The following is a 27,251-nucleotide window of genomic DNA, read 5'->3' on the forward strand; positions in this document are numbered from 1 at the left end:
CTTCTCGCATCTTCTGATAAATAGTGGTAATGCAGAGGGGGTGCTCAGACGCCCGAAAAGGGTGCCTCTGTACATCCACACAGTTCAGGTCTCCGGATGGACAGGGCAGGTTGTCTGGCGTTAGGTTGCAGAAGAGGATACATGGAGGCGACACTCCGTGTGCTCGTCTGTTGATGGTGTGGGGAGTTCGGTGCCCTTTAAAGGACCAGTCACCCTTAAAAATCAGACCAGGCATGGCATCCCACGTGGAGGCTTCTGTTCGGTGAATCACATATCCGGACTGAATGGCAAATGCTCTACAAGGGAGTTTGTCGTCTCCTTATGAGGGACACTGCGAAGTGTAAAGCCGGACCGGAGTCCTCGTCAATGTACAGAGATTGGTTGATATAAATAGGCGAGTTCCGCCTTTACTGAAGCTCTAACAAGTCCAGGTCCAAGGCAATATCCGATCCATGTTGCCTTTGTACATCCCCCAGCAAATCCTTGGAGAGAGACATCATGAAATGAAAACTTCAGTTTTCTAGATGCCTGTACGTTTCTAGAATACTCGCGGCCCCTGCTAACCGACGGATTCCATGTAGGAGAGGGACCATGTATATCGGTCCTGCGAGTACTCTGAGCCACAAAGGGATTCAATCTCTTGGTCAGAGAAACCATGGGTTGCGGCAGTGACAAAGTCCTGAGGGAACTAGGCACACTGGGAAAAACTAGGATCAGCGGCAGAGGGCTCCTGAACTCATTTAGGGTGACTGGCTTCGGATTGGTCATGTGCCTTTAAGACCAGGGAATACTGGTCTTGCGCTTTTAGGACAAGGGTCCTGCCTTTATCATGCCATGTTGCAGAGTCGTTGTGCCCCTTTAATACAAAGTCGTCGCCCATGTGTGAGCCTGACGGGTGGACCAAGATGGGAGTTGCAGAGGTGATAAAAGCAACTCCCAGCGAGAAGCACCAATTCGGAGGGCAGAGCCACAGGCACGATGTGGGCAGAGCCTCGAGACTTCCATGAATAGGCCCAAGCTGGGGCCTAAATTTCTGCACCCGGCGGGAGTGATACCAGCAGCAGAAATGAGGGGCGTTGCAGTGGCCGAGAAAATTGAGCGCTTCTGTGCCAGTCGAGAAGTGCCAGAAAGGCGGGCAGAGCAGTCTTAGGGCACCATAGTGCGCTTCCGGGGTGAGGCCTACACATCAGCCAAAGACGGGGGCTAAGTTTTTGCAACCGGCCAGAGCGTTACCTCAGGGAGGTGGGCCACTGGGAGGCCTGAGACTGCCTGTGAGCATGTGAATATCCCGCTGCAGAGGTCCATCGCTAACAGGATCAACTCACCATTGGTGCGCATCCCGGCATGGAGCCACCGTGGATGACTGCAGGTCAGGTATTGCAGCGTGGACGGCGCAGGGATGGAGGGCTAAACCTCAATCCATCATCCCTTTGTTAGGGAGATGGGGAGGAACCGTCCGCCTCCTTGTTCCATTCGCTTTCACTGTGGTGGGACAGTGGGGGCTGCTCGGACGCCATTGAGAGGGGCCTCTGTACATCCACAGAGTTCAGCCCCTGGGTGGACAGGGTCAGTTGTCCGGCAGTAGGCCTGGCTCCAGGAGAGGATACACGGAGGCGACACTCCATGTGGTCGCCTCCTGCTGGTGTGGGGAGATCGGGACCATGAAAGGAACAGTCGCCCCTGAAGTGAGCTCAGGCATGGCTTCCCACGTCGTAGGGGAGGGTACGGGGAGGTATACTCTGCGTGCTCGCCTGTTGATGATTCGGGGGAGATCGGAACCTTGAAAGGATCCGTCGCCCCCTTCACTCCGTTGATTAAAAAATAAAATTTTACAGAAGAGTAAAAAATAAAATAAAAACGTTGGGGTCTGAACCAGACTCAAGTGTCTCCCACAGACACTGATGTTCGTCCTTCGTTTTCGAAGATGACCATGACTTCAGGGTTAGAAGAGAATTAATAGTTATGGGTCCGGAGGTGGCTGATGAGTCCAATCCGGGCCCTGAAGGTTCGCCCACATACTTGACATACGAAAGCAGATGTGGTCAGTACACCAGATTCTGCTTGTGCCTTGCGTACAGCACGCTTTTTTTGCGTCACAGATTTTCCTATCTTCAGCTGCACGTGCTCCTGAGGTGATCCTGCCCCGCCAACCTGGACGATCCAGGGCAAGCTCTTCCCATTCATTGGTGTTGACTTCCAGGTTTGTGAGAGACACCTTAAGGCAGTCTTTATAGCGCTTTTCTGCCCCCCAACTGCTCGCTTTCCTTGGCACAGTTCTCCGTACAGCAGTTGCTTCGGTAGTCGGCTGTCCGGCATTCGGACCACATGTCCAGCCCACCTGGCTTAGACTTTCAGCAGGAGAGTGTAAACGCTGCAGAGCCCAGTTTGTTCCAGAACTGCCGTGTCTGGGACATTGTCTTGCCACCTGATGTGGAGGAGTCTACGGAGGCAACTCATGTGGAAATGATTAAGCTGTTTAGCATGCCGGCTGTACACTGTCCAGGTCTCGCTAGCATAGAGAAGTGTGGTGAGGACCACCGCGCAGTAGACCTTCAGCTTGGTGGTAAGGCTGAGTCCCCTTCGTTCCCAGACGTTCTTACGCAGTCTCCCGAAGGCGGCACTGGCTTTGGCGATTCTGTTAACCTCAGCGTCTATGGTTACTTCACGTAAAAGTGTGCTGCCTAAGTAGGTGAAGTTATCGACTGCTTTGAGGTTTTGCTCCTTCACCGTGATACGTGGCTCCTTGTACAGTTTTCCTGGAGCCGGTTGATACATAACTTCGGTTTTCCTAATGTTGATTTCGAGACCAAAACTGTCGCAGGCTTGCGAAAAACTGTCCATTTCATGCTGCATCTGCTGTTCTGTGCTAGCGTTAAGTGCACAGTCATCAGCAAATAGTAATTCACGGATAACAGTCTCATGCACTTTCGTAACCGCCTTCAGGCGTTTTGGGTTGAATAGCTTGCCATCAGTCCTGTACCTAACCTGGATTCCATCTTCACAGTTGTTAAAGGCATCACTTAACATAGCAGAGAACAGCATACTGAACAGGGTTGGAGCCAGCACACAGCCTTGTTTTACGCCATTTGTTACTGGCAAAGCCTCAGATACGTCTCCATCGTTCAGAACCTTTACAATCATGCCATCATGGAACTGCCGGATGACAGATGAACTTGCTCGGGCAGCCAAATTTTGCCATAATCTTCCACAGGCCATCTCTACTGACTGTCAAAAGCCTTGGTCAAATCAACAAAAGTTACATAAAGGTCACGGTGTTGCTCCTGGCACTTTTCTTGAAGTTAACGTGCTGAAAAGACCATATCTACTGTTCCACGTTTACACGGAAACCACACTGGCTTTCGGGTAATAGTCCTTGCTCAAGGTGATGTAAAAGGCGGTTGAGCAAGACACGAGCCAATATCTTGCCTGCAGTGGACAGAAGGGAGATGCCTCGATGGTTGTCACAAGATTGGCGATTACCTTTCCTCTTGTATATGTGGATTATGCTGGCATCTTTCATCTGTTGTGGAACCTGTTCCTTTGTCCACATATATTGGAATAGTTTGGTCACCATTTGCATCAGAACAGGGCCCCCAGCTTTATATACCTCAGCAGGTATAGCATCATTTCCGGGTGCTTTTCCATAAGAAAGTTGTTTTACTGCTTTCCTGACTTCATCTCCACTTGGAAGAACATCAAGCTCCTTGTTGATTTCTACCTGGGGCAGGCGAGCAATAGCCTCATCATTGATATTGGCAGGGCGATTAAGAATATTATTAAAATGCTCAGCCTACCGTTTCAGAATTTGTTTCCTTTCTGTCAGCAGCTTAGTTCCATCTGCGTTAAGCAGAGATGAAGAGCTTGATAACTGGGGTCCATATACAGCTTTGAGCGCATCGTAGAAGCGTTTCTGGTCATGGGTATCTGCATAGCCCTGAATTTCGTCGGCCTTCTTGCTAAACCAGATATCCTGCATCTCGCGTAGCTTGATTTGTACCTTTCTTTTTATGTTTGTAAAGGCACCTTTCTTAGCTAACGATGTGGGGTCATTTTGGTACACCTTATACCGCTGATGTTTCTCTTCTAGGAGTGTCTTTATTTCCTCGTCGTTTTCATCGAACCAGTCTTGATTATTTCTGGTTGCTGATCCAAGATGCTCCAGAGCAGTATTATAAACAGCATCTCTCAGAATTGTCCACTGTTCCTCAACGCCAATCTCCTCTGCCTGTAGTATATTTAACAGTCTGCCATCAAGGTCATTGGCAAATTCCCTTGCAATTCTTTTATTTTGCAGCTTATAGATATTCAGCCTCTTTGTCGTTTTCTGCCCTTGGGGTCTCCTCGAAGGCAGGATGCGGAGCCTGCACTTAGATACAATGAGGCGATGGTCAGTCCAGCAGTCTGCACCACACATGGCCTTCGTCACTCTAAAGTCCATCTCATCCCTTTTCCTGGCAATGATGTAATCAATGAGATGCCAATGCCTCGAGCGTGGGTGCATCCATGATGTCTTCTTGCGGGTGGGTAAGCGGAAGTGTTGGTGATGACAAGGTCATGTGTGGCACATCTTGAGGAGCAGCAGGCCATTACTGTTACACTTGCCAGTGCCGTGTCTCCCAATGACCCCTTCCCAGTTTTGATGGTCTGTTCCCACTGGCATTAAAGTCTCCAAGTATAATGAGCTTGTCTGCCTGTGGGATTGCTGAAATAAATGTGTCAAGTTCATCATAGAACTTATCTTTAATGTCATCCGGATTAGTCATCGTGGGAGCATAGGCACTGATCAGAGTCGCGTGTTTCTTGTTTGTAAGTGGGAGCTGAAATGTCATCAGACGGTCATTGATGCCCTCCGGAAGCCTGGTAAGTTTACGAGCAAGATGAGTTTTGATAGCAAATCCCACGCCGGCTTCTCGTTTTTCAGTGCTACCTCGACCACTCCAGAAGAATGTATATCCACCACCATGCTTTGTCAATTGACCCTTGTCTGCCAGGCGTGTTTCGCTGAGAGCTGCTATATCAACCTTGTAACGAGCTAGCTCCCGAGCAACCAATGCTGTTCTTCTCTCTGGTCTGTCTGCCTTGGTATTATCCAGCAGAGTTCTCACATTCCATGTGCCAAGGTTGAGTACCATCATTTTCTTTTTCTTTATTGTGTGTCGACCGCTGTATGGGAAACCCGCCAGCTGCGGTAGGCTGGCCAGGTGAAATGAAGCAGACTATGTTTGAGGCACCTTTTCTAGCCCCTTCCTCGATTGAGGTGAGCAGAGTGATCCTGAACAGGACTGCTCAGACACCCAGGAGGCTGCCGAACTCCACTGCTGCTTCGGTCCAGTAGAGAGCGACCATATGGCCTGGGCCGCCTGTGTGCAGGTTCGTGACTACAGCTTCCAGTGACTCCACACCTGCTGCTTTGCCATTCTCCCATCACCACAGGACTTTTTGTTACGCAGTGGTTGAAGTCATGACTTGCGCTTGACTTGGATTAAAGTGAGGAGGAGTTGCGCAGTCGTCAACCTCACTCTCTCGCCCGTACCTATCGAGCCCCAGTGGCAAGAGCTAAGCGAGACAACTGGAGATAGGTCAGGGTGCAGTGGATGGCCAGCAGTGTCCTATATGTGCCTCGCTGCACCCTCTCAGCGCTCCACAACACTGTGCTGGAAATCGCTTGTCTGTCCGTTGAACCTTGGTTTCTTCCGCACAGTCTGCCACATCCAGTCTTCACATGCAAGGGTAGGTAAACCCTTGAAAATCACTGTAGGTCTCAAAGAACCCAACAGCTACACTCACCTGGTTTGGCCCGCCTGCCGAGGCGGTGTTCCGGGGTGTACCCGCTGCCGCATGCTAGCAGCTACTTGGAGGTACAGGTGAGAGTTGAGCATCAGATGAGGACCAAAGATGGAAGAGCTGTCCAAAGAGGACACGGCAAGCACTCCACCAGAGGTGCTACCACTATCTAGATCAGGGGTCCCCAACTCCAGGCCTCGAGGGCCACCAACAGTGCAGGTTTTCAGGATTTCTTTAGTATTGCATCGGTGGTAATGTGATCATCTGCACAGGTGATGATTCCAACCCCTGTGCAATACTAAGGAAATCCTGAAAACCTGCACTGTTGGCGGCCCTCGAGGCCTGGAGTTGGGGACCACTGATCTAGATACCCCATATACCCCCCCCCCAGACACTAAGCAAGAACTGGTTAGCTGAGAGCCAGCAGGAAGGTGTATACTGCAGGGGAGAAGCAAACTTTCTTTGTATCACTTAGTGTCAGCCTCCTAGTGGCAGCAGCATACACCCACAGTCTTTGTCCCCCAATGAGGCGAAGGAGAAAGATATGCTTAAAAAAAAAATTTGATATTCTCACCTTCCGGCCGCCCCCCAGCCTTCCCAAAACTCACGATGCTCCCGGCATCTCCCGTTCCCAGTGATGCCTCGCGACAATGACCCCAGATGACGTAGCATCACGCGAGACCACAACGTCATCACAGGTCATTGTCGCAGGGTATCACTGGGAACGGGAGCATCGCTGAGGCCTGGGCTGGATTCGGGGGCCGCTGGAAGGCGAGTATGTAAGTATTTTTTATTTTCTTTCTTTTAGGGCCTGGAGAAGAGTCTCCTCTGCTCTACATCCAGGTACTATCCGCACATGATCCGCTTACTTTGCGCATGGTGGGCATAGCCACATGCAGGAAGTAAGCGGATCAATGAATTCCTATGTGTGCAGAATCGCCGCGATTCCGCACAAAGAATGAGCATGCTGCGTATTTTTCCGCGATGAGTTTCCACCACATTAGCACAGCATTGTGGAATCCTACTGAATTCAATGGGCTGCGTTGGGTATGCATTTTCGCAGCGAAAAAAATGTGGCAAAAACGCATACAATCCACAATGTGTGCACATACCGTATATACTCGAGTATAAGCCGAGATTTTCAGCCCAAATTTTAGGGCTGAAAGTGCCCCCCTCGGCTTATACTCGAGTCACGGTAGCGGTGGGGTCGGCAGGTGAGGGGCTGAGGGCGCTGGGGTATACTTACCTAGTCCCTGCGATCCTCGCGCTGTCCCTGCCGTCCCACGGGCTTCGGCGCTGCAGCTTCTTCCTCTCTTCAGCGGTCACGTGGGACCGCTCATTACAGAAATGAATAAGCGGCTCCACCTCCCATAGGGGCGGAGCCGCTTATTCATTTCTCTAATCAGCGGTGCCGGTGACCGCTGATAGAGAAAGAAGCTGCAGCGCCGAAGACAGGAGGGGACAGCGCGAGGATCGCCAGGACTAGGTGAGTATGTTATATTCACCTGTCCTCGTTCCAGCCGCCGGGCGCCGATCCATCTTCCCGGCCGGCGCCTCCATCTTCCCGGCGTCTGCGCTCTCTGACTGATCAGGCAGAGGGCGCGATGACGCATATAGTGTGCGCGGCGCCCTCTGCCTGATCAGTCAGAGCAGAGACGCCGGGAAGATGGAGGCGCCGGAACGAGACGCCGGGAGCTGCAATCAAGGGAGGTGAGTATGTTTTTTTTTTTTTATTGCAGCAGTAGCAGCGGCAGAACAGATTAATGTGGAGCATCTATGGGGCACAGTGAACGGTGCAGAGCACCGTATAAGGCACAGCTAGGGGGCACAATGAACGGTGCAGAGCACCGTATAAGGCACAGCTAGGGGGCACAATGAACGGTGCAGAGCACCGTATAAGGCACAGCTAGGGGGCACAGTGAACGGTGCAGAGCACCGTATATGGCACAGCTAGGGGGCACAGTGAACGGTGCAGAGCACCGTATAAGGCACAGCTAGGGGGCACAATGAACAGTGCAGAGCACCGTATAAGGCACAGCTAGGGGGCACAATGAACGGTGCAGAGCACCGTATAAGGCACGGCTAGGGGGCACAGTGAACGGTGCAGAGCACCGTATAAGGCACAGCTAGGGGGCACAGTGAACGGTGCAGAGCACCGTATAAGGCACAGCTAGGGGGCACAGTGAACGGTGCAGAGCACCGTATAAGGCACAGCTAGGGGGCACAATGAACGGTGCAGAGCACCGTATAAGGCACAGCTAGGGGGCACAATGAACGGTGCAGAGCACCGTATAAGGCACAGCTAGGGGGCACAATGAACGGTGCAGAGCACCGTATAAGGCACAGCTAGGGGGCACAGTGAACGGTGCAGAGCACCGTATAAGGCACAGCTAGGGGGCACAATGAACGGTGCGGAGCACCGTATAAGGCACAGCTAGGGGGCACAGTGAACGGTGCAGAGCACCGTATATGGCACAGCTAGGGGGCACAATGAACGGTGCAGAGCACCGTATATGGCACAGCTATGGGGCACAGTGAACGGTGCAGAGCACTGTATATGGCACAGCTATGGGGCACAGTGAACGGTGCAGAGCACTGTATATGGCACAGCTAGGGGGCACAGTGAACGGTGCAGAGCACTATATGGGGCACAGCTATGGGGAAATATGAACGGTGCAGAGCACTATATGGCACAGCTATGGGGAAATAATGATCTATTTTTATTTTTGAAATTCACCGGTAGTTGCTGCATTTCCACCCTAGGCTTATACTCGAGTCAATAAGTTTTCCCAGTTTTTTGTGGCAAAATTAGGGGGGTCGGCTTATACTCGGGTCGGCTTATACTCGAGTATATACGGTAGCTTAAAAGTATGGTGTTAAATTGTGGTTGGCATTTAGTCAGCTAGCCAACAGATGCCAGAAGGTCAAAAATAATCTTTGGCACTGTATTGTATTGTTACTACGTGTCAAAGGGATAATACCCCAACTACTTTCGTTACACAGGAAGCATTTTTTAGAACAATGGGTATTAGCTTTTCAGAACATATACTTACCAGATCGCTTATCTGGGAAAAGAAATACACATTCCAGCCATCAACCAGGATCTCAGGCTTACAGTCATTAGTGTAGATCTAAAATAAAAAAAATAAAAAAATCATGCTTTATAAAGTGGTTGAAAATGTTGTTCTGAAAGCGATTCATGACTTTGTAATTCAGTATTACAGTATGAAAAGTAAGGCTATGTGCACACGCTGTGGATTTTGCAGCTGTTTTCCATGAGTTTACAGCACCATGAAAACCTATGGAACAAAATCCGCAGTGCACGTTCTGCGAGCGTGGAAACGCTGCGGTTTACATTCTGCAGCATGTCAATTCTTTGTGCAGATTCCGCTGCGGTTTAAACCTGCTCCATAATCTGAATCCACAGGTGTAAAACCGCAGGTGGAATCCGCACAAAAACCGTGGTAAATCTGCAGGTAAACTGCACTGTGGATTACCTGCGGATTTACAAAAACAGGCGCGGAAAAATCCGCAGACATTCCACCTATGTCTGACTGAGGGCAGAAGAAAGTTATTTTCATATTCCTTTATAGTAACGTAGTTTGTTTGAGCCAGAAGATTTACCCTACACAAATCGTGAATTATCTAAGGGTATGTGCACATGATCAGTATTTGCAGTAGAAATGTCTGCTGCAAGTACAGATTTGTTGGCTGGAAAAAAACAGCATAATATATATTCATTTTTCCCATTCATTTCTATGGGTGAAACCTGCTGCAAATAAAAGAAAAAAAGTAATGAGAGCATGAAACTTCAAGAAACGTATTCACTTTGTTGGGAGTAAAACAGTTAGGTCGCGAAAAAAATTAGGCAAAAAAACATACAAAAAAACCCACAAGATGCAACAGGCCCTTACAAGAGCATGGCCTTAAATTTTAGTTTGATAGTGCTCCCTCCATGATTTTTAACAGATTATATTTCCACTAAAGTTGGTGCAAATCTTTTCACACATTCCATTGATCATGTACAGTGGTCTGTCGGCACTGCATGGGAAAGGGAGTAACGCATCCACGGCTCTTTAGATTAGCTGGCCTGGCACAATGTACTTTAAATCATGGCAAGCCAGCCAATCAAAATAAGAGCAGTGGACGCTGGCAAACAAAAGGTGGGACTACTGCTCCCATGCAGCGGCCATGGAGCACTGTCACAGCTGATGGCATGGGACATAAGCAATTCTCACCAGGTACATTACTGGAATAAGCCCGGGATGGGGGACATGCATACATGAGAGGGTGAACAAACATGTCTTAACAGAATCTGGAACGCTACTAGGGCCCATACATCTGAGGAACATGTACGTGGGGGCCCAGGTCCAAATTTTGTACAGGAGCCTATCAGAATCTACTTACACCACTGTGTGCATGTGTAAATAAGAATAGGTGGGGGCCCAGGTCCAAATTTTGCACAGGAGCCTATCAGAATCTACTTACACCACTGTGTGCATGTGTAAGGCACAGCTCGACTTTGCAGAGATTATAAACTCAATGTGGAGAGTTTCCCAACAAAAGGTAGTCCGATCAGGTGAAAGGCGGTGCTTGCGTGAAAAAGTGTCCATGTAAATAAAAAAATAGAAAAAACGCAATAGCACTCACCAATCAGTGGCAATTCAAACGTCCTTTATTAGAACATGCAGCAAATCATCTTCACGGTTCAAGGGAGGGAGTGAAAGTAGGAGTCTAGACCCGTGGAAGCGCTTGGTATTCGCGCGAAACGATAGTCGTCGTCTTGCCTGTCGCACTCCTACTTTCACTCCCTCCCTTGAACCGTGAAGATGATTTGCTGCATGTTCTAATAAAGGACGTTTGAATTGCCACGGATTGGTGAGTGCTATTGCGTTTTCTATTTTTTTTATATATATATATATATATATATATATATATATATATATATATATATATATATATATATATATATATATATATATATATATATATATATATATATATATACACACACACATATACACATATACACACACACATATATATTTAAACTTTTATCTCGTGCCTCATTCACACAGAGCAGATTTTTAAGCCAAAGACTAAGGGATAACTGACTATTGTCTAGTAGTCATGTCTCATCTGTAGATAATGGCCATAGTAGTGCCAGACCAACTATAGCAGATGTTTCAGGTCAAGAATACGCAGAAATCTGGACTTACCTCCTGGAGAACAGGAATAACCGGTGGATTCCTCTGCTGAAGGAAGTACAGCACCATAAGTGTGTATGCGTATGAAGAAAGGCTACCACGAGAAGCATCTCCGATGTCGCACATCTTTTGATAAAAACAGGACACTTCATAAGACTTGGAACATAAATGATCATATGGTAGGCAAAGTTTTTTTTTTTTTTTTATTTTGTAATCAGGGACTGTACCTTGGTGAAGACTTTCATAATATAACACAGATACTTGACTCTTGAATCAATTGCAGCATACGATGCTAAAAGAAGAGTGTTATGAAGAGCCTGCAAAACAAAAGCAAAGTTTGGTTGTAATTTGTAGGATAGGTCTTGCCTTTTCTAGAATGATGGAAGGACTAGACGACTCTTGTAATTCATCCATTAAAAAGGAGCTTAACAAAAAAAATGCCTATCAAAGGATCCGTCTTACATTTCTCCTTTCTATATAAGGGTATGTGCACACGATGCGGATTTGCTGCGGATCCGCAGCGGATTTTACCACGCAGAAACGCTGCAGATCCATACGTGATGTACAGTACAATGTTAGTAAATGGGGGAACTTTTTTTTTTTTTTTTTTAAATAGATGTGCAGACGGTGCAGAAAAAAATCAGTGCGGAATTTCTGCGGATTTCCAAGAAGTGCATGTCACTTGTGTGGATCTGCAGCGTTTCTGCACCCCTCCATGTTAAAAATCCGCAGTGGCAAAATCCGCAGCAATTCCGCGGCAAATGCACGGCTGCGGATTTTGTGCAAAAAATTCTGCACCTCTTTTTCCTACGTGTGCACATAGCCTAAAAGTGGCCCCATACAGACATTTGCCCCACATAATGCTGCACATGGCCCAATACAGATATTTGCCCCATATAATGCTGCACATGGCCCCATAAGATGCTCTATACACACATTTGCCCCATATGCTGTTGCTGCGATGAGGGTGGCGCGCACACTAATCGTGTCACCGCGACCTCTGACCTGAGCGTCACTGCAGAGGACGGGGAAAAGGCAGCGGCGGCCGTCGCTGGAACGGGGGACAGGTGAATATCGCACACTGCGTTATACTCGCATGCTCCTGGCACAGTGCAGTCCCTGGTTCTCTGGTGCCGGCAGCTTCTTCCTGTATTGAGCGGTACATGGTACCGCTCATTACAGTAATGAATATGCGGGTCCACCCCTATGGGAGCAGGTGAGTATTACACAGCTGCTGCTCCCCCTCCCCTGGCGACCCCAGATTATGACTCGAGTATAAGCCGAGGGGCAATTTCAGCCTAAAAAATTGGGCTGAAATTCTCGGCTTATACTTGAGTATATACAGTAAGTTGTTTATATGCGTTAGCTTTTTATATGTAGTTGGGTTAGGCAACTACTGTATGCATGACCAGCTACCTGCCAGTGTGCTCTCTCTAAGTGCAAACAGTGATACCATATGCTACTTGCTTGCTTTTTGTCCAAAAACGTACAATTTTACAGCGTGGAATGTCAGGACTGGGTGACTCATCCAAGAGATGCGCAATAATTTCATGGTTGTGCATTTACCAACCAGCAATACTATGCTTAATGGAAACACATGGTGACGGAAAAGACGCATCTGTTGCATAGGTCATGGATGTCATTTGGATATCATTAGGTCTATAGCACGCACTCAAGAAGAGAGAGTCTCCTGGTTCATAGGGCCATCCCGTTCACGTGCATCAAAGTCATGGTAGACTCAAAGTCGCTTTGTCTATATATATTTTGTACTAGACATAACACTAATTCTTATAGTAGCCATTAATATCCCTCCACCTTACTCCGGTGAGGTGCTGAAAAAAAACAAAAACAAAACCTCACTCCCCTCCACATGTGCCTTTGCACACGCTGGGGGATTTTAATATGTATTTTACACCTGTACTGGGATAAATTTCATACAGGAACCATATCTGAGTCAGCCTCATAGACCTCTATAAAGAGTACTGTCAGAGCTGGAGTTGATAGATATTTGGTGTACTAAGCACCCAAATATCAAACAATACTCTTGTTAATCAACATCTTACCATTTGTTATCCAGAATGGACTTGGCGGTAGGAAATGAGAGTGTTATGTCTCTGGTAAAGGAGGTTGAATATTTACCAATAACTGTCAGATCATTGCCCTATAAGGGTACAACAGAGGTTGGGCATGTAGGGCTTTGTCACCAAGAAAATAAGGCGGTTAAACCCATTTTGGATTCAGACTATTAGGGGTTCTCTACATGACAGATTTCGAGAATACTTTAATAACAGCCAATACGTCTTTTAACTGAACTGACATAAGAGAATAGTATCCCCATACAGGTGACAATCCAGTAGCTGTCGGCAGTCCACTATAGCTGACAACTTGCTGCATGAGCCACGATCAGTGTTTGCACCGTCCAACTCTGTTTAACCCCTTAGATGCTGCTGTCAATAGTGACGACATCATTATAAATGGTTAACAGATGGTGGGGGCTTCCGATTTAACCAAATTGGTGCCCTCAGATCTTGATTTTGTGGTCCTGATGTTTGCCATGGCAATTCATGACCAAAGAGCAGCCTTAGAGTCCGATTGCTGTAGTAACCTGTTCAGAAGCAAGAGGCATTTAGGTGGCAAAAATGCACATTTTCATTCCTATCATGCCACACTGCATTAATTCCTGTAAAGCACCTGAAGAGTTAATAAACTCTGGAGGGAACGCAGAGCAAGGCCCGAATCCAGTCCTGCCTGAAGGAAGGCCAAGATGGAAGGCAGGGAAAAGGACAGATGAAACGCGGTTGGACTCGCACCAACGGAAGTAAGCCTTCCAGGTACGATAGTAGATCCTGGAAGACAAAGGCTTCAGAGCGTGGATCATGGTGAGAATCACCCGGTCCGAAAGGCCGGACACTCTTAGAACTGTGGTCTCAACAGCCACGCCGTTAAACTTGAGCGACCGAGAATTTGGGAGGTAGATCGGACCCCGAGACAGCAGATCGGGCCTGTCTGGAAGGCGTCAGGGAGCGTCCGTGAGAAGGTTGACGAGCTCTGCGAACCAAGCTCTCCTGGGCCAATCCGGGGCGATCAGAATGACCGGCACCCCTTCCGCTTTGATCTTTTTCAATAGTTTGGGAAGTAATGGAAGGGGTGGGAACAGGTAGGGTAGCACGAACTGTGACCAAGGAATGGCCAGAGCGTCGACGCCCACTGCAAGAGGGTCGCGAGACCTGGAGACGAACTGCAGGACCTTCCTGTTCAATCGAGACGCCGTGAGGTCCACGTCCGGAGTCCCCCCATCGAAGACAAATCTGATGGAAGACCTCCTGATGCAAGGACCATTCCCCTGCCACGAGGCCCTCGTGGCTGAGGAAGTCGGTGGCCCAATTGTCCACGCCGGGGATATGCACCGCAGATATCACCAAAACCGTTGGCCCTGGCCGAGGTATCCAAGATCCTCCTTTGGGCAGAGGCAAGGAGCTCCGAGTCCCCTCCCCCCTGATGGTTGACATATGCCAGTGCCGTGGCGTTGTCCGTCTGGATTCGGATTGGCAGGCCCCTGAGAATCCTTTCCCAGTGGCGGAGGGACAGAAAGATGGCCCGAATCTCGAGGACATTGATCGGCAGAGATGACTCCTGAGCCGACCAACAGCCCTGAACCGTCAGGTGGCGAAAAAACGAACCCCAGCCGAGCAGGCTGGCGTCAGTCGTCACCACCTGCCAATGAACTGGAAGGAAGGACCTGCCCTGGGAGATGAGAGGTGACGTCAGCCAACTGTTGAGGGACCGCTTGACCCGAGAAGAGAGTCGGATCGGACGATCCAAGGAGAAGACAGACCTGTCCCACTGAGACAGAATGGCTTGCTGAAGGGGTCACAAATGAAATTGGGCAAATGGAATCACCTCTAATGTTGCTACCATCCTCCCCAGAACCTTCATGGCCGATCGGAAGGAGGGAGACCGAGGGCCCTGGAGCAAGCGTATGTCCCGACAAAGGGTGGATCTCTTGTCTTTGGGAAAGAAGACCTTGGTCTGACGAGTGTCGAAGAGCATGCCCAGAAAGATGATGCGCTCAGAAGGAAAAAGGCAGGACTTCTTCCGGTTGACCAGCCACCTGAAACGGGCTAGGGTGTCAAGGACGATGGACAGACTTTCATGAGCCTGAGAAAAGGATGGAGCCTTGATGAGGATGTCGAGGTATGGAAACAGAACCAGGCCTCTGACCCTCAAGATGGCCATCAGTGCCGCCATGATCTTCGTGAAGACTCTTGGGCCGGTTGCAAGACCGAATGGCAGGGCAACGAACTGAAAATGTTCCTGGAGCACCGCAAAGCGCAGGAATCGATGATGTCCGGGGAATATATCAGGACATGGAGGTAGGCGTCCTGAATATCTATGGAACACAGAAATTCCTGAGCCTCCATGGAAGAAGTTACTGAACGAAGGGATTCCATCCTGAAGTGCTTCAGACGAACTCTCCTGTTCAGCAATTTGAGGTCCAGAATGGGACGAACCTTGCCGTCTTTTTTGGTACCACAAAAAGGTTTGAATAGAAACCTGTGAACCGTTCTTTTTATTACCCCGGCTTTGAGAAGAGAAGCGATGGCTGTGGAGATACCCGGAACTAGAGCGGGATCTCTTGGAGGTCGGGATTCGAACAAACGATCCCAGGGTCGTGAAACGAACTCATATCTTGTATCCCGAGGATACAACTTCCCTGACCCATGCGTCCTCTGAGGAGATCCAGACGCCCCTGAAGAGAAGACAGCCGCCCAACCTGGGAGGTGGGCTGGGGTCTTGCCGAGAGTCATGCCGAGGTGGATCGTCTAGTCCTGGACCTGGAGGATCTACCCTGGGAGTAGCGAGGACGCCAGGACGGAGTGGGCCTAAAGGATACTGTCTTCTCTTGACGTGCCTGTGGCCTCTGTTGCTGCTGGGGAAAAAAAAAAAAGTGATGCCGCGAAGCGACGAAAAGGCCGAAAGGACCGAAATTGCCGTCTAGGAGGAGGACGACGAGGCTTAGCCTGGGGGAGAAGGGAACTTGTACCCCCGGTGGCGTCCTTAATGATTGGTCCAGCTTGGAACCAAAGAGATGTGCGCCTTGAAAGGGCAGACTGGTAAGGGCCTTTTTGGAAGATAAGTCCGCCTGCCAGGCCTTGAGCCAAACGGTCCAGCGGATGGCAACAGCATTGCTGGATGCCTGAGCCGCACAGGACGTGGCATCCAGAGAGGCGGAGACCAGGTATTCACCAACGTGGGAAATCTGGTTGGCAAGCTCCGCCAGCTGCAAGGGTAGCGCCCCGTCCAGGATACCTCGACGGAGTTCTTTGGCCCATTTGGAAATGGATTTTGAAACCCAAGTAGAAGCAAAGGCTGGGCATAGAGCAGCTGCAGCCGCTTCAAAGGCTGACTTCGCAAAGAATTCTATAACTATCATTAGAATCCTTTAGAGATGCTCCACCGGAAAGTGGAAGCACCGTGTTGGTGGACAGCCTGGAAACCGGGGGATCCACCGAGGGAGAGACCGTCCAATTGGCGGTAAGTTCTGGAGAAAAAGGAAACAAAACACCAAGGCGTTTTCCCCTCTGAAAACGTCTGGTCAGGTTCGCTCTGTTCATGATTTCCTCGAATTCAGGATGAGGAGCAAAAAACTTGGAAGGTGGTTTAGCCAGTCTAAACAAAACCGCCGGATCTGCGGGTTCCTTGATGCCTCAGGTTTGATATTATCGCTCCAATGAGATTCTGAACCATATCCCTCATGGTGGCAATTTGGTTAGAATCCAGCTCCGAAATATCTTCCGAGGGTGAATCAGAACGCCTCGCCTGACTCAGGGGAGGACGCAGACTACAGAGGAGGACCGTGTGGCGAGATGGAGCGAGAAGAGGACTAAGACCGTCGTTCCTGTCTGGACCTTTTGCGGCTTATCAAGGAGGTCTCGGACGGAGGTTCCTGCGACCCGCTAGCTACTGCGGGGGTCTGCAGAGGTAATCGACCCAGCACGGACACCAAAAGTTTGAGACACCCGTGTTAGATCGGCCACCGACTGACAGAAGAGGCCCAGCCTGGGATGGGGGTATCACTCTCGGGCGGATCGGCCGGGGGATCCTGGGCAGTGGGATCAATTGGGTTGCTGCAGGCCTGACAGAGCGGAGAGGACTGACCTGAGGGAAGTTTGCTGTTACAGGAACATGCAAAGTACTTGACTAAGGCAGAAGAGGAAGAAGTAGGAGGACGAGAGCGGCCCCCTTTAGAGGTAGACATTTTGAAGAGGTCCCTGAAGAAAATGCCAGCGGGTTAGGGGACAGTGGGGCAGAGGGGGGTGTCAGTCTGCAGTGCTAAGCTACTCACGGCAGATGAGAAAATTAGGTGGAGCAAGCTGTCCAGCTTGTGGATCTCTAGAGAGAAGACGAGCCCCTGCTGCAATCCACGCAGATGGTGACCGCTGAAGGGGGGCAGGTCAGGAATGTGCGCTATGTGGGGTAGAATCCAGCTCCGAATGTGCCGAGCAGCGGTGTAGAGGAAGGGACGGAGTCAACCGAGGTGGCGCCTAACAGATTGTTGGGCGGGAGAAAAGCCCTCCCGATGAATACGGAAGGGGGCGGAGTGCAGCACCGAAAGTAGGGCTCGGGAAAAGCCGGGGACTAAATTAGAAGCCGGTGACCGCCGAAGTAGGCCCGGGGAGTAAACAGCAGTACGGGCGCAAAAAGCGGTGCGGGCGCTGCCCGGCTGATAGGCGCGGCAGCCGCCGCATAGAAATGGGAGCGCCGGAAGTAGGCCCCGGGGCCTATATTAGAAGTCGGCGGCCGCAGGAGAGGACCGCGGCCGCCAGTCAGCTCCAAAAGGTACGGCCGTCAGGGAAAACGGTGCGGCTGCCTGTAGGGGGCCGCGCCACAGAGAGAAAGGATGCAGCCGCAGGCAAGGCAGTGCGACTGCCTGTAAAAATGCGGCTGCCGTGGGGAAGCAGCGCGGCCGGTCATCAGGGCCACCGCGCAAACGATAGGACTGTCGCCCAGTGCTGCGGTGGGTCTGCCAGAAAAGGTACGGCCACAGTAATAGAAGTGCGGCCGCAGTAATAGCAGTGCGGCTGCCTGTAAGGCACCGCACAGAACAACGATGCGGCCGCAGGAAAGGAAGGGAATCCGCAGAGGCCCCCTAAGGAGAGTGATAGGGGGGGAAAAAATGCTCATTTAATATCCCATGCCATCCGGTACTAACCTTAGAACGTGGAAGGTATTAGACGTCCTCGTCTCCTCCAACCGACAGGCTCTGGTGGGCGAGTGGGTGAGGGACGGGACCAGAACCGGACTTCTAAGCACGCTTGTGTGCTAAATTCTTGGTCCTGGAGAGGGATCTATGAGGATACGGGGTGGCAGTACACACCGTACTCATAGTCCGCCTTGTGGGAATACAGGTGTGACTGTTCACCATGTATCCCTTCCGGAAAAACCTGAAAAACGACGCAAATTGAGGTAGATAAGGGTCTAATGAAAGACCCGTGTCCACCTCCTACTGACACTAAGCTAAAACTGAAGAGTAATGCCAGTCGGTGGGGTGTACACTGCAGAGGAGGAGCTAACTTTTTATTTGCATGGTGTCAGCCTCCTAGTGGCAGCAGCATACACCCCATGGTTCCGGTGTCGCCCAATGACAGGCAATAAAAAGTGTTTAGCTGGTTTTCATATAGGGTTTATTTATACAGCACCAAGCGTTGAGGCAAACATGCAAAGGGTGTTACAATACCCCAAAATACACTGCAACAAGGAAGGGAAAAAACCCACACAACCTTTTGGAAAGAACAAGTCAGACACTAAACTCCGCTTAGAAATGTTTAGCTAAAATGCTGTAATCTAGTAAAACAGGATTTTTGGTTGCTTACCGTAAAATCTGTTTCTCGGAGCCTTCATTGGGGGACACAGGAACCATGGGTGTATGCTGCTGCCACTAGGAGGCTGACACTATGCAAATAAAAAGTTAGCTCCTCCTCTGCAGTGTACACCCCACCGACAGGAAATAGGATCTTCAGTTAGTGAGAAAGCAGTAGGAGAAGCAACGTGTAAAAGAGAAGGATAATATAATAATAAACTTTATATAGCGCCAACAAAATCCATGGCGCTTCACAGATTAACAGCTTCAAACACTCAGAGTGTTCAAAGAACTCAAACGTAGACAGTAAACAGAGCTGTTCAACTTGGGAGGGTGCTGTGTCCCCCAATGAAGGCTCCGAGAAACAGATTTTACGGTAAGCAACCAAAAATCCTGTTTTCTCTATCGCCTTTCATTGGGGGACACAGGAACCATGGGACGTCCCAAAGCAGTCCCTGGGGTGGGAAAAAACAGACTTCCATCAGGCCAGAGGACTCACCACTGCCGCCTGCAGGATCCTTCTGCCCAGGCTGGAGTCCGCCGTAGTTCGGCGAAACGTGTGGATGGAAGACCAGGTTGCCGCTTTGCAAAGCCGTCGGCGAAAGCCCTGTGACGTACCGCACTGGAAGCGCCGACTGCCCGGGTAGAGTGAGCCTTCATCTCAGGAGGGGGCCCTCTGTGCTTGACCCGGTAAGCTTCCAAAATTGCCATTCTGATCGAGTGAGCAATCGTCGCCTTGGAAGCCGGCAGGCCTCTACGCACGCCATCAGGGATGGCGAAAAGAGAATCCATCTTTCGGAAAGCGGCCGTGCTAGCCAGGGAGATCCTCACTGCCCTGACGAGGTCCAGCCTGTTCAACGATCGCTCCAGAGGATGAGTCGGAGCTGGACAAAAGGAAGGTAGAACGAAGTCCTCGTTGAGGTGGAAAGATGAAAACCACCTCGAGAAAGGAAGGAAGGCGGAGGCCTGGGACCACCTTATCCTGGTGGAAAAATCAAGAAAGGAGGACGGCAGGAAATGGCAGTCAACTCAAAAACGCGGCGGATCGAAGAGATGGACCTGAGAAAAGCCACCTTCCGAGATAGAACTGACAGGGAAAACTCCCTGAGAGGCTCAAAGGGGGGAACCCCTAAGAACAACCAACACAACCTTTAAATCCCATGAATCCACAGAGGCCCTGAACGGAGGGACAGCGTGGACTACTCCTTGAAGGAAAGTCTTAACCCGTGGCTGAGGAGATAAAGTCTTCTTAAAGGGAAGAAGAGCGCAGGAACCTGGCCCTTTTGAGAACTAAGAGCGAAGCCCGAATCCAGTCCTGCCTGAAGGAAAACCAAATGGAAGGCAGGGAAAAGGGACATAGGTGAAAAGCGGTTGGACTCGCATCAGCGAAAGTAAGCCTTCCAGGTACAATAGTAGATCCTGGAAGAAGACGAAGGCTTCCTAGCCTGGATTATAGTGTGACTCATCCGGGCCGAAAGGCCGGACACTCTTAAAAACAGTGGAGTCCACATCCACGCCGTTAAACTGAGCGACCGATAATTCGGGTGGCAGATCGGACCCTGAGACAGCAGATCGGGTCTGTTTGGAAGGCACCAGGGGTGTCCGCGAGAAGATAGACGATGTCTGCAAACCAAGACCTCCAGGGTCAATCCGGGACGATCAGAATGACCGGCACCCATCCCGCCTTGATCTTTTTCGACAGCTTGGAAAGCAATGGAAGGGGTGGGAACCGATAGGGGAGCAGGAACTGCGACCAAGGAATGGCCAAAATGTCAACACCACTGTGAGGGGATCACGGGACCCTGGGCCGACCCGAGGGACCTCCTGTTCAATCGGGACGCCATGAGGTCCACCTTTGGAGTCCCCCATCGAAGAGCAATCCGACGGGAAACCTCCTGAAGTACCATTCCCCTGCCGCGAGGTCCTCGAAGCCGAGGAAGTCGGCGGCCTAAATGTCCACGCCGGGGACATGCACTGCGGAGCTCACCAGGACCGTTGCCTCTGTCCAAAGGAGGATCCTGGAATCTCGGCCGAGGCCAGAGAACGCCGAGTCCACCCCTGGTGGTAGACGTATGCCACTGCTGTGTCATTGTCTGTCTGGGTTCGAATTGGCAGGCTGCTGAGAATCCTTACCCAGTGAAGGCAAGACGGAAAGATGATCCGGAACTCGAGAACACTGATCGGCAAAGAGGACTCCTGCGCCGACCAACAACCCTGAAAGAACAGGAGACAAAGCCCCGCGCCTCCGCCGAGCGGGCTGGCGCCCGTCGTCACCACCTGCCAGGGAACTGGAAGGAAGGATATGCTGAGAAGGATCTACTCTGGGATAAGAGAAGTGACCTCGGCCACCAGTCGAGGAACCATTTGACCCGGGAGAAAACCGGATCGGACGATGCAGGGAGAAGACAGACCTGTCCCCTGTGATAGAATAGCCTGCTGAAGAAGTCTTGAATGAAACGGGCGAAGGGAAAATTGCTTCCGATGTTGCAACCAACCTCCTTAGGGCCTTTAAGGCCCATCGGAAAGGAGGGGAGCCGAGAACCCTGGAGCAAGTGAACTTCCTGACAAAGGAGGGATATCTTGTCTTCGGGAAGGAAGACTCTGGTCCGACAAGTGTCGAAGAACATGCCCGGAGATACGAGGCGCTGAACAAGACGGAACTTCTTCCTGTTGACGAGCCACCCGCAACAGTTAGAATGTCGGGAAAGATGGATAGACTTTCGGGAGCCTGAAACCGAAATTCCTGAGCCTCCATGGAAGCGATTACTGAACGAGGGGATATCGTCCTGAAGTGTCTCCGACGAAACTTCTTCTTCAGCAAATTGAGATCTGGACTGGGACGACCCTTGTCGTTCTCTGTCAGTACAAAAAGATTCGAAGAGAAGCCTGTGAACCGTTCCTGTTCTGGGACGGGAACGATTACTCCGGATTTAAGGAGGGAAACAATGGCAGTAAAGAAAAACCGGGACTAGAGCGGGGTCTCTCGTAGGTTGGGATTTGAAGGAAACGATCCCAGGACCGTGAAAAGAAGATTTTGTGTCTAGAGGGAACAGGTGCCCTGGCCCATGCGACCTCTGCTGAGGAGACCCAGACGTCCCTGAGGAACAGGAGACGGTTGCCCAGTCTAAGAAACGGGCTGGGGTCTAGTCGTGGGTCATACCTAAGTGGAACTTCCAGTCCTGGACCTGGAGAATCCACCTTAGGAGTAGCGGGCACGCCAGGGAAGAGTGAGCCGAAGAAAACCTTCTTCTCTTGTGGCCTCTGCAGTTGCGAAGAAGAATCTGATGCCGCAAACTACGAGAAAGGTCGAAAAGACCAAAGTAGCCGCCTAAGGGGAAGTAGGTGAGGTCTGGAGAAGGGGACTGGTGCCACCAGTGGCGTCCTTAATAATTTGGTCCAGCTTGGAACCGAAAGGACGTGAACCTTGAAAAGGCAGGCTAGTGAGGGACTTCTTCGATGACTCTTGAGTCAAACAGTGCGACAGCTGGCAACGACATTACTGGGCGCCCGTGCGGCAGAAGACGCGACGTCCCGGGAACAAATTATTCCCCGGCATGAGTAATCTGGGTGGCAAGTTCCGCCAGCCGGCCTGACGGAGCTCCAGCTTGAATGCCCCAACGGAGTTGTTTAGCCCCTCAGATACAGACTTCGAAACCCATGAGGAAGCCAAAGCCGGGCATTGGGATGATGCGGCAGTTTCGAAGGCCGACTTCACGAAGGATTCCATGATCCTATCGATGGAATCTTTCAGAGCCGCCCACCGGACAGCGTAAGGACTGTGTTGGCGGCAAGTCTAGCGGTCGACGGATCCACAGGGGGAGAGGTCGTTCTCCAACGCCTCTCATTCCGGTTGGCAATGAGATCCGGAGGAAAGAGATATGAGACTCCAAGACGCTTGTCTCTTTGAGAACGTCTGGTCGAATTCGCTCTCTCTGGCCAGAAGCTCCTCGAATTCAGGATGAGGAGCAAATACCTTGGGAGGTAGTTTAGACCGTCTAAACGAAACCGCCTGATCTGCGGGTTTCGTAGAGGAATCTTCGATGCCACAGGTCTGATTGGTCGCTCCAATGAGGCTTTGAACCATATCCCTCATGTTAGCGATTTGGTTCGAATCCGGCCCCAAATTATCCTCCGAAGGCGCATCAGAGAAGCCTCGCCTGACTCAGCGGATGAGGATCGGGAGGACGCCGACCGCAGAGGAGGACCGATTGGCGAGATGGAGCGAGAAGAGGACTCAGACCGGCGTTCCTGTCTGGACCTTTTGCAGCTAGCCTTGGAAGGCTTGGACGGAGCTTCCTGCGACCCGGTGGCTACTGCGGGGGTCTGCAGGGGTAACCGATCCAGCACGGAAACCAGGGTTTGAGACACCCCTGTTAAATTGGCCACCGATTGAGACAGAGAGGAGGCCCAGCCTGGGATGGGTATCACTCTGGGGCGGATCGGCTGGGGGATCCTGGGCGGTGGGAACAATCGGGTTGCTGCAGGACAGACATAGCGGAGTGTCAGTCTGCGGTGCAGAGCTACTTACGGCAGACGAAATCCGGAGGAAGCTGTCCGGCTAGATGGTATGGACCTCCGGCGAGAAATAGACCCTTAGGCAGGAGGGTGGTAAGGCCTGCTGCCGTAATCTTGATCGATCTGCGTTGCTTAAAATTAACTTTCATTGCTGGGGTTCGAACTCACAGCTCTGTTTGCAAGCCTGCACACCTTACCACTGTACTATCTCACTCTCTTGTTCCGGAGGAGGGGACTCGTGGTTCAGGAGTCCCAAGATGGCGCCGGTGGGAGGAGAAAAGGCGGTTCTCAGTGAAATTGTCGGGCGGGAGAAAAGCCCGCCCGACGAACAAGGAAGGGGGGCGGAGTCCGGCACCGGAAGTAGGCCCAGGCAGAAGCCGGGGCCTAAATTAGCGATCGGTGACCGGCATGGAAGGGCCGCAGCGGAGAACCGTGCGCCGCAGAAGGCGATGGTGAGCGGCCGCCTACAGCGGCGGGAGTAGCGCAGCCGCAGGTCCCAAGCGGTGTGGCGGTCTGGCAAGCCGCCGCGCTGAGGGAGGATGAGCAGCACTGTAAGCGGCCAGAGGGACGCAGCTGCAGTGGGCCCGAAGCGATGCGGCGGCCGGCAAAGCCGCCGCGCTGAATAGAAATGAACGGCCGCATACAGCGGCCGGAGCAGGGAAGCCAGAGAGGGCCGAAGCGATGTGGCGGCTGGGAAGCCGCCGCGCTGAAAAGAACGGCCGCATACAGCGGCCAGAGCGATGCGACGCAAAGCCACCACGCAGAAAAGAAATGAACGGCCGCAAACAGCGGCCGGAGCAGGGGAGCCACTGAGGGCCGAAGCCACCGCGCTGAAGCTGGGGCTAGGAAGCCTGCAGGACCCGAGGCGGAAATGTCCCCCCCCCTGAGCAAGGCCACGCAGATAGCGTGCCTGGACAAGAAGCGGCGCGGTGGTCCGTAAAGGCAGCCGCGCCGGAACAGGGAGGCCGCATCCACGGAAGTGGCGCGGCTGAAAAGAGATGCGATTCGCATCAGAAAACCCCCCTAAATAGGATTTTTTTTTTTTTTTTTTTTTTTATTTCTGGGATCCAGGGAAGCCACAGGGTGGGGCGGGAAAATACTCACCTAAAGATCCCCCGCCGGTACTAACCTGGAAGGAATGAGACGTCCACGGAGCTGATGGACGTCCTCGTCTCCTCCGACCGACAGGCTCTGGTGGGCGAGTGGGTGGGGGACGGAGCCAGGACCGGACTTCTGAGCACGCTTGTGTGCTAGGATCTTGGTCCTGGAGAGGAATCTATGAGGATACGGGGTGGCAGTACACGCCGTACTCATAGTCCGCATAGTGGGACTACAGGTGTGACTGTTCACCCTGTATCCCTCCGGAAAAACCTGAAAGGAAACGACGCACATTGAGGTAGATAAGGGTCTAATGAAAGACCCGTGTCCACCTCCTACTGACACTAAGCTAAACTGAAGATCCTATTTCCTGTCGGTGGGGTGTACACTGCAGAGGAGGAGCTAACTTTTTATTTGCATAGTGTCAGCCTCCTAGTGGCAGCAGCATACACCCATGGTTCCTGTGTCCCCCAATGAAAGGCGATAGAGAAATTAGACAAGAGTGAGCTTTAGGCTATGGTCACACTGCATATTTTACATCAGCATTTGTAAGCCAAAACCAGGAATGGAACAATCGGGGGAAAAAGTATAATCGAAAAAAGTCACCACTTCAGTATTTGGAAGCCAAAACTAGGAGTGGGTGATAAATACAGATCATGTGACCATAGCCCAATATTAGAAATGGGATTTAGTTCCTATTGTGTCAGCAGTACAATCCTCATTAACATCAATTACGTATAGTTACCAGTGTGTTATATAAACTGATGTCTCCTTCAAGTCCGCTTCTTGCGTGGTAGAACTTTACAATTGGTACTTTAGCTGTGGTAATCGGAAGAATGTTCCTCAAACCTTAGAGGAAAGAAAACAAACCTTGTTTTTATTTTTCCCTCCACTTGCTCCTCCAAGTTAAGGTGTACATTATGCCGTTGTTAGGCCAATATCAAAACACTCAAGGTTACCTTGATGTCTTCTAAGATGCCTTGCCAATTCTTCAATAGTTTTTATAGAATCTAGTTCCTAGAGGAAAAAAAAAAAAAGTTGCAAAGAAAGGTGTGTCACTGCAGTTCCCATCATACACCACAGTATTTCACTGAAGACATTAATTACCTCTGCGGTTTCAAGGCCCTCAAATGTCATGCAGATATCCAAGTCACTCTGTTTAAAGCCAAACCCATTTTTCGAGGACCCAAACAAATTCAACCTGGCTCCTAAAATGAGATGGTAACTGTCAGTCGTAATCATAGTATTCATGTCATAGGGGGAAAAAAGTGTGCAAGTGACTGGTAAAGCCATGTGCTCATAACCGTGTTCAATACAATATACTTACCCTTAAATTCACGTTTGATGAAGTCTTCCAGATCATATCTTATATGTTCTCGGGCTTGGTCTTCTAGTGATGTCGGACAAAAATCCTCTGTGCAAGATAGGCCAATGATAAATAAGATATTTCAGCAACTTCCATCAAAATATTTACAGCTATAACCCATATATAGATGTATTACTTAAATAAAATGTGAAGGTTTAGTCCCATTGTTAGAAATCTTTCTAGTCAAAGGGTATCCAACCACTGGGACCTTCAATCAACAGAATAGGGCTCTGGTCTTAATGGCACAGTGGCTGGACATGTATTTCACTGCTCCATTTATTCTATTGGACTACCAGATGTAAAAAGCAAAGCGCTGTATTTAGCAGTACCAGAGAATGATTGGCACTGAGGCACATGTCCAGCCACTATAGCAAATCAGACCGTGCTCAGCAGATGGAGGTCCCAATGGGTGGATCCCCACCAGTCAGAAAGTAATTTCCAATACATGGATAGATAACTTCCGGAGTTTGGATGAGTTAATGGATTATCCAATGAGTCACTGCAATCTTCTACTGGTTAGGTGGTGTTTAGCCAGGGCCTAGCCAGATGGGTTTGCATTTTGAGAGACATAAGAGCAGCTTTAGAAAACTTAAATCTGCACCAACAGTGACATACTTAAGCTAATTAAAGGAAGGGAAAGGGAGGAAGACCAGTCAAGAACTTGCAAGTGGCAAACACAAAGGGCTCAATATCCACACAATGCTCAACATTATATATATACCGTATATACTCGAGTATAAGCCGACCTGAGTATAAGCCGACCCCCCTAATTTTGCCACAAAAAACTGGGAAAACGTATTGACTCGAGTATAAGCCTAGGGTGGAAAAGCAGCATTTACTGGTGAATTTCAAAAATAAAAATAGATCATTATTTCCCCATAGCTGTGCCATATAGTGCTCTGCACCGTTCATATTGCCCCATATCTGTGCCCCATATATGCTCTGCACCGTTCATATTGCCCCATAGATGCTGCACAGATGCCCCATAGTGCTCTGCACCGTTCATATTGCCCCATAGATGCTGCACAGATGCCCCATATAGTGCTCTTCACCGTTCATATTGCCCCATAGATGCTGCACAGATGCCCCATATAGTGCTCTGCAGCGTTCATTGTGCCCCATAGATGCTGCACAGATGCCCCATATATTGCTCTGTAGCGTTCATTGTGCCCCATAGATGCTGCACAGATGCCCCATATATTGCTCTGCAGCGTTCATTGTGCCCCATAGATGCTGCACAGATGCCCCATATATTGCTCTGCAGCGTTCATTGTGCCCCATAGATGCTGCACAGATGCCCCATATAGTGCTCTGCAGCGTTCATTGTGCCCCATAGATGCTGCACATAAATCTGTGCCATGGCCGCTGCTGCTGCAATAAAAAAAAAAAAAAAAAACACACACCTCTTGATTGCAGCTCC

The 27,251-nt window shown here is 50.4% G+C and overlaps 1 protein-coding gene across 5 annotated transcripts in view; it reads right to left on the reverse strand.

The window, feature by feature from the left end:
• The window catches only part of TUT7 (terminal uridylyl transferase 7), a 119,830-nt gene that overhangs the window by 16,556 nt on the left and 76,023 nt on the right, over positions 1-27,251 (reverse strand). For all 5 annotated transcript variants that reach the window (XM_069761971.1, XM_069761962.1, XM_069761969.1 and 2 more), the window contains 7 exons: positions 25,793-25,879; positions 25,573-25,673; positions 25,425-25,482; positions 25,211-25,314; positions 11,219-11,308; positions 11,004-11,117; positions 8,838-8,915 (listed from right to left, as the gene is read on the reverse strand). In XM_069761971.1, the coding sequence (XP_069618072.1) occupies positions 8,838-8,915; positions 11,004-11,117; positions 11,219-11,308; positions 25,211-25,314; positions 25,425-25,482; positions 25,573-25,673; positions 25,793-25,879 (632 nt within the window). The remainder of the gene's footprint in view (positions 1-8,837; positions 8,916-11,003; positions 11,118-11,218; positions 11,309-25,210; positions 25,315-25,424; positions 25,483-25,572; positions 25,674-25,792; positions 25,880-27,251) is intronic.

This window comes from Ranitomeya imitator, chromosome 1 (genome assembly GCF_032444005.1).
Source record: "Ranitomeya imitator isolate aRanImi1 chromosome 1, aRanImi1.pri, whole genome shotgun sequence".
Taxonomy (NCBI): Eukaryota; Metazoa; Chordata; class Amphibia; order Anura; family Dendrobatidae; genus Ranitomeya; species Ranitomeya imitator.